General features: G+C 43.9%; 1 protein-coding gene across 1 annotated transcript in view; it reads right to left on the reverse strand.

The window, feature by feature from the left end:
- LOC143021451 (R-spondin-4-like) overlaps nucleotides 1-7,500 on the reverse strand; it is a 291,292-nt gene that overhangs the window by 1,714 nt on the left and 282,078 nt on the right. The window contains exon 6 of the mRNA XM_076178941.1: nucleotides 1-1,840. This exon is cut by the window's left edge and continues 1,714 nt beyond it. Within this exon, the coding sequence (XP_076035056.1) occupies nucleotides 1,434-1,840 (407 nt within the window). The 3' untranslated portion in view covers nucleotides 1-1,433. The remainder of the gene's footprint in view (nucleotides 1,841-7,500) is intronic.

The raw sequence follows: 7,500 nt of genomic DNA on the forward strand, positions 1-7,500 counted from the left end.
CATCCTCGGACGTATATTCATGTGTTCCGATTCCTTATATGTGGCCTTAATCACTTGATTAGGTTCTTGGACGCTGCTTGTCAGCATGACAGAGTCTATCATATTGGTTCGTTTCTTAGCCATTTCTTTATTAGCTAAGCTATAATTCTGCTTATCCCCCATATGTCTTTGATATATAGTTTGAATCCTTGAATGAATTTGTTGTGTACAGTCTGTCCCCTTTACCTTTTGGTCTAAAAATTGGATTTCGTGTATATTTGTCCCACTGACTCTTAGTCCATATCAGCTTGTTTGGGGTCTTGCATGTTTGATCAAGTTACAGCGATATTGCGTGTCTGGTGGTTTGAGTGTCTCCAACTATCAAAGCGTGGTTGTGCTGAGTCGAATGCTGATGTGTGTCTGGTTCCCTTTTTATCTTTGTGTCTCCCTATCTGTCTGTCTGTCTGTCTGTCTCTCTGGATTTTTCTCTTGTTCCAGTCTGACTTGTTTGTAGTACACTCGACCATTTATTTTCTTTATTGACTATCAGGTTTATTGACTTGATAAGCATTTTATGGATTTTACTCTCCGTTTGCCCTATGAGAGAGAGGTTAAAATCGATGCCTCTTCTCGAGCTGCAGGCATAATCATCTGTGTTTGGCTGCTTGTTTGTGCGCTTGGGTGCTAAGTTCAGTGCTTGGGAGCTGTGTTTGCACTTGTTTACGCTACCCAGATGATTACTCTGACTTGTACTGATCTTGTTTGCGATAGGGAGCATGTAGATCTGTACGTGTTTGTGTGCCTGTGTGCGTGCGTGTGTATGTGTGCATGAGTGGATGTGCGTGCGTGTGTGCCTACGCGTGTTTGTGTGTGTGTGTTTGTGTGTGTGTGTGTGTGTGTGTGTGTGTGTGTGTGTGTGTGTGTGTGTGTGTGTGTGTGTGTGTGTGTGTGTGTGTGTGTGTGTGTGTGTGTGTGTGTGTGTGTGTGTGTGTGTGTGTGTGTGTGTGTGTGTGTGTGTGTGTGTGTGTGTGTGTGTGTGTGTGTGTGTGTGTGTGTGTGTGTGTGTGTGTGTGCGTGCGCGTTCTATATGGTTGCAGTGATATCTAACGTTGCAATAGGCTCTCGTATGACAAATAGTATAACTGCGCTATTATTACAGAAACGAATGTACAGCATTGGTCTTACAATAACAATGACGAAGTATAGCGATACAGAGTATGGGATACGGTTTCTAGTAACACAGGATACTGATGCTAAATAACGTTAAGGACTGGGACGATGAGTCAGTGCAGCTGGAGCGATATCGCACTGATGTTGTGTTCTGCTACCATGATGGAGGGGTGGAAGAGGAAGAGGGGAAAGGGGAATAAGTGGGAGAGTAATGTAGGACGTAGTGAGAGGGGGGGTGGGAGGAGGGAAGGGAGGAGGATAAGGACGAAGAAATTCTCTTCTCCCTATTCGCTCTTCTTCCTCCTCTTCCGCCCTTTCCCTCGTAACCTCCGTCGCCTCTTCTCTCTTCGCTGTTTCCTTGCCTTCCTCCTCCTCTCCCTCTTCCGCTTCTTCTGCTCTAGTCTCCGCTTCCTCCATCTCCTTCTTTTGTTTCTCTCCCGCCGCCTCATCTCGGCCTCGGTGACGTCGGGAGGCGGGGACGGGACCTCGGCGCCATTCTTCGCTGTCGCCTCCGTCGTGGGGTTCATCTGCCCTCGCTCCTTCTCCTTCTGGTGGCCGTGACGATGGCGCCGTTGATCCTTGGCGTCGTCGCTGGTCGTGTGGTTGTTCTTGAGACCCCATCCACGACTGCTCCCGCTACTGTTGCTGTTGTTGTTGTTGTTGCTGTCCCATTCCAGAGGAACTGAAGAATCTGAAAGATGAATGAAATATTATGGGAAGGAGTGGGCGACGACTAGATTGAAATTAAAATTCATTTATGATTGAAATTCAAATATGATGCCTTGTCTGTGTTTGTGTGTGTACGAATGTGTGTGTGAGTGTGTGTTGTGTGTGTGTGTGTGTGTGTGTGTGTGTGTGTGTGTGTGTGTGTGTGTGTGTGTGTGTGTGTGTGTGTGTGTGTGTGTGTGTGTGAGTGTGTGTGAGTGTTTGTGAGAGTGTGTGTATGTGAGCATGCGTGAGGGTGTGTGAGGGTGTGTATGTGTAAATGTGTGTGATTGCGTGAGTGTGTGTGTGTATATGTGTGTATGTGTGTGAGTGAGTGTGTATGTTAGTGTGTGTTAGCTTGTGTGTGTGTGTGTGTGTGTGTGTGTGTGTGTGTGTGTGTGTGTGTGTGTGTGTGTGTGTGTGTGTGTGTGTGTGTGTGTGTGTGTTTGTGTTATAGTACACAGGAAAGGAGCAACGCTCGTGGGGTTCTGTCTCTTACTGTCCAATTTATCATACCTAGCTTCAGATTCACACGCACACAGGTTTGTTGGTGCAGTGATATCACGTTCACCTGCTAACAAAGCAATCCTCAGTTCGTTACCCACCTAGAGCTGGGAAGCATCACAGCTCTGCAAGCCGGAACCTCGCTCTGGTGGGCAAGGGATTGAGGATGTGTGTGTATCACGCCACAGCATTACCCATAGATCAGGCCATATATGAACTCTGAGCCTTCATCCCGGAGAGTAATAACTGTCGATCATTAGTCTAACACGTGATCCAAGGTCAAGGGTGAATTACACATGAACACGCGCGTGTACATGCACACTTATAAGCATATGCATAATTATGTGCACGTACACGCATACAAAAATATATATATATACATGTACGTGCGCACGTATTACAGACACGGGGGAAACGTGTGTGTGTGTGTGTGTGTGTGTGTGTGTGTGTGTGTGTGTGTGTGTGTGTGTGTGTGTGTGTGTGTGTGTGTGTGTGTGTGTGTGTGTGTGTGTGTGTGTGTGTGTGTGTGTGTGTGTGTGTGTGTGTGTGTGTGTGTGTGTGTGTGTGTGTGTGTGTGTGTGTGTGTGTGTGTGTGTGTGTGTGTGTGTGTGTGTGTGTGTGTGTGTGTGTGTGTGTGTGTGTGTGTGTGTGCGTGCGTGTGTATGTGTATCACGAGAGAGTTGTTTTTGTTGTTGTTGTTGTTGTTGTTGTTGTTGTTGTTGTTGTTGTTGTTGTTGTTGTTGTTGTTCATCCTCCTCATTCGTAGGAAAGGTTGGAACGAAGAAATGGGGAACGAAAGAGGAAAAGATATGAATCGGAAAATGGCAAGATGAAGAACAAAAAGGAAAGACAGGAGGAGGTAGAAGGAGGCAGTAGGAGGCACGAGGAGAAAGGAGGACGTAGGAGGAGGAAAGAAGAAGGCAGAAGGAGGCAGAAGAAGACAGAGGGAGGCAGGAGGAGGCAGAAGGAGGAGGCAGGAGGAGGTAAAAGAAGGCAGGAGGAGGCAGGAAAAGGCAAAAGAAGGCAGAAGGAGGCAGGAAGAGGTAAGAATAGACAGGAGGAGGCAGAAGGAAGATGCAGGAGGAAGCAAGAGGAGGCAGGAGGAGGCAGGAAGAGGTAAGAAGAGGCAGAAGGAGGCAGGAGGCGGTAGGAGGAAGATGCAGGAGGAAGCAAGAGGAGGCAGGAGGAAGAAACAGGAAGAGGTAGAAAGAGGCAGGAGGAGGTAGGAGGAGGACAAGGAGGACGACAGGAGGAGAGATGGGATCAGGGAACCGGAGAGCAAGACGAAACCGGAGACCGAAAGAGGAGATCGAGGAAAGAGAGCCAAGTGGTCCGCTAGAGTGTAAGTTCAACTTTCATATAATATGAACCATCTCCCATCCCCTCCCCCTCCCCCTCCCTTCCCCCTCCCCCTCCCCTCCCCCTCCCCTCCCCTCCCTGCCCTCCCCTCCCCTCCCCTCCTCCCTCCCCTCCTCCTCCCTCCTCCTCCCTCCCAACCACTCCCTCCATCCCCAGGCCGATTTCATCTTCTGGCAAGCAGTTTTCTTCTCCACCTCTCCTCTCTCTCCTCCTCCTCCTCCTCCTCCTCCTCCTATTCCTCCCGGTCACCCTTCTTCTCTTTGTCTTTCTTTTCTTCTCTCCACCATCATGCACCTCCTCCTCCTCCTGCCCCTCCTACTCCTCCTACTTCATCTCGTCTTCTTCCTCCTCCTCTTCTTCCTCTTCCATTCTCTCTTCCTCCTCCTCCCATTCCTCCTCTCTATTTGTCCTCTAATCGTCCTCGCTCTTCTCGTCCTCCTCCTCCTCCTCCTCTTTGCCCCCCTTACCCTCCTCGTCCTCCTCTTCCTCCTCAGCCTCGTCTTCCTCCTCTTCCTCTTCCTCGCCTTCTTCCTCGTTCACCTCTTTTTACTCCTCTCCCACATCCTACTCCTCCTCCTCCTCCTCCTCCTGGTACACCTCATCGCCTTCCTCCTTGTCTTCGTTTTAATCCTTGTCATCGTTCTTTCATTTTCTTCCTTCTCTCCTTCCTCCCTCCTTTCTATTCTTCCTCTTCCTACCCTTCCTTGTCCACCTCCTCCTCTTCCTTCTTCTCCTCTTCCTCTTCCTCCTCTTTTGTGCCATTAGAAATGATCCTCTCATTCCCTGTTTATCTTTATATTCTCCCATAATTCTTTCCTCACATCTTTCTTAGATTCGTGTCACTTTTTTCTTTTATTTCTCCGCCTCTGCTTTTCCAACAGAGATATGCTCTCCTAATTTCTCCTTTTCTCTTCCAGATCATCTTCTTCCAGTTCTCTTCATTCTTTTGGGCTTCTCATATCCCCCCTCTCTCTTTTGTTCTCTCTTCTCTCTCTACTCTTTGTGTGTTTTCTTCACCCCCGCTTCTCTTTTTCTTTCCCTTTTCTCATCTTAGCATCCACTTCCTCCTCTTTTTCTCTCCTAGTCGTATTTTCTCTTCCCATTGTCTCCCAGTCCCTCTCTCGGTTATTAACACGTACATACGAGAATAATCTCTTTTTCTCTCTATTCCCAGCCTTCTACTCTTTTATCTCTCTCTATGGCTTTCTCCATCCTCTTCTTTATTCCTTTCTACCTTCCTCTTTGATCAATTCACTGCAACCATACTTTCTTATCCACATCATATCTCGCACACGTCATCTCCATCTTCCAACATTCTCCCTCTCTTCTCCTATACTCTCCTTGCATCTCTTCCCTCTGAGCTATACCTACTCCTCCTCCTCCTCCTCCTCCTCCTCCTCCTCCTCCTCCTCCTCCTTCTCCTCCTCCTCCTCCTCCTCCTCCTCCTCCTCCTCCCCAGCTATGCGTCAACACGAAGGAATGCAAGAACTCCGAGTAAGGATTTGATATATCGCCAGGTATACTAAGCATACTTTGGGTTATACTTAGCATACCAATGAAGGTCTCAAATATGAATATCGATTTACGCGATGTATTTCTTACTATACTTCATAAGTGAAGAAAAATGAACCATAAAGTTTGACATATATATACATACATACGTGTGTGTCTGTGTGTGTTCATGTGTGTGTGTGTGTGTGTGTGTGTGTGTGTGTGTGTGTGTGTGTGTGTGTGTGTGTGTGTGTGTGTGTGTGTGTGTGTGTGTGTGTGTGTGTGTGTGTGTGTGTGTGTGTGTGTGTGTGTGTGTGTGTGTGTGTGTGTGTGTGTGTGTGTGTGTTTGTGTACTTACAAGATATGTTCACGAAAATAAAGACTTCAAGACTGTTCTACATATTTTAGTCGTTAGATTATCCTGAAGAGAGACGTGCTGTACATGGCCCTCCGGCTCAGCATCTCGTGCTTTACCCTAAGAGTGGACCTGGGAAACTTGACTCTATTTTGTTAACTACTGTACTCAATAATACCTATCTAAAATGCAGCAGAAATAGGACCTGGACCCGTGAAAAGGAGAGACGGATATATATATATATATATATATATATATAGAGAGAGAGAGAGAGAGAGAGAGAGAGAGAGAAAGATATGACGAGAAAGAGAAAAAGGGAGATGGAGAGGAAGAGGGAGAGGGAGGTGTAGAGAGAGATGGAGAGAAAGAGAGAGACAAAGAAAGAGGGAGAATGGGAGAGAGGGAGAGAGGGGGGAGATGAGGAGGGAGAGAGAGAGATATATGTGGAGATATGTGAATCCATACCTAAATGGGTATGTATTGCAGTGTCTATGTATATAGATGTATAGGTATAATTTACTGGTATGTAAATATGGTTATCATAAGTGTTTTTAGTGTTTTAGATGTTTTTAGATGTTTTTGCATATTTAAGATATTTCTAGATATCTTAGACGCCCTTGAATACATTTAAATACCTAGATCACTTAATATATTTTAGATATTTTCTAATTTTTAAATGATTGTGTTTTTAAGTGTACCTGCAATTTTTTTTAGAAAAGATAGATATTATTTTCAAATGTATTATGATATCTTAGGTGGTTTTAAATAGTTTTAGACAGTCGTAGATAGCTAAAATCCATTTAAATATTTTCAACTAATTTTAGATATCTTAGTGGGTTTGCAATTTTTTTTAGATATTTCAGCTATTTCTAGATATTTTAGGTATCTTTATATACATTTAGGTATATCTAATTTTATATACTTGTAATCTTCGTCAGGTTTTCATAGATATTTTAGGATTTTTAGAATTTTTGATGTTTTTGTATTTATGAATATTTCATAGATTTCTAGGTTTTTAGATGTCTTTTGGTATTCTACATACTTCTCAATGGCTTTGATATTTTTAGATAGTTTCAGAAAGTAGTTTTTGATATATTATATATTATGAATAATCTAGATATTTTAGATTTTTTTTAGATTTCAGATATTGAGTTTTGAATATTTTTCAATATTCATAATGTATTTCAGTATATTAGATTTTAGATGTTTGTGGCTATATCAATTAGGTTTAGATGTTTTGAGATACTTCTAGATATATTTCTTATTCTTTTAGGTCATATTCATATTAGATATTTTAAGATTATTTAGATAGTATTAGATATTTCTTATAATTGTTCATGTTTTATACATATGTATTTTTTATATTAATTCATACTTTTCATATTCTTTTTTGTATTTTAGATATTCTAGATAATTCTAGGTATATTATATATGTATCTAGGTAGTTCTTGATATTTTAGTTATCTCTATAGGGAGATTAAGAGAGAGGGAGAGGGGGAGACTAGAGGAGAAAGAGTGGAAAGAGAGGAGAGAGAGAAGGAGAGGCTAGAGGAGAGACAGAACGGTAGACTAGGAAAGGGAGAGAGAAGAAGAGACTAGGAGAGAGAGAGAAGGAGAGACGTGGAGAGAGAGAAGAGAGGCTAGGGGACAGAAAGAAGGAAAGATTAGGAAAGACAGAGGAGAGATTGGGAGAGAGTGAGGGAGGGATTAGGACAAAGAGGAAAAGATTAGTAAGAGAGAGAGGTAGAGATAGAGAGAGAAGGAGAGAGAAGTAAAGGTAGAGAGAAAAAGAGAGAAGGATAGAGAGAACGAGAGGCAGAAGTAGGAAGAAAAAGAGACGTAGAACCAGAGAGCGAAGAAGAATGAGAAGTGGGAGATAAAGAGTAGAATATTATTGTAGTTTTAATTGCTTGCAGGCTGGCGGGCGTGCGGGCGTG

Source organism: Oratosquilla oratoria, chromosome 42 (assembly GCF_046742065.1).
Source record: "Oratosquilla oratoria isolate Oo_2021 chromosome 42, ASM4674206v1, whole genome shotgun sequence".
In the NCBI taxonomy this organism is placed as follows: domain Eukaryota; kingdom Metazoa; phylum Arthropoda; class Malacostraca; order Stomatopoda; family Squillidae; genus Oratosquilla; species Oratosquilla oratoria.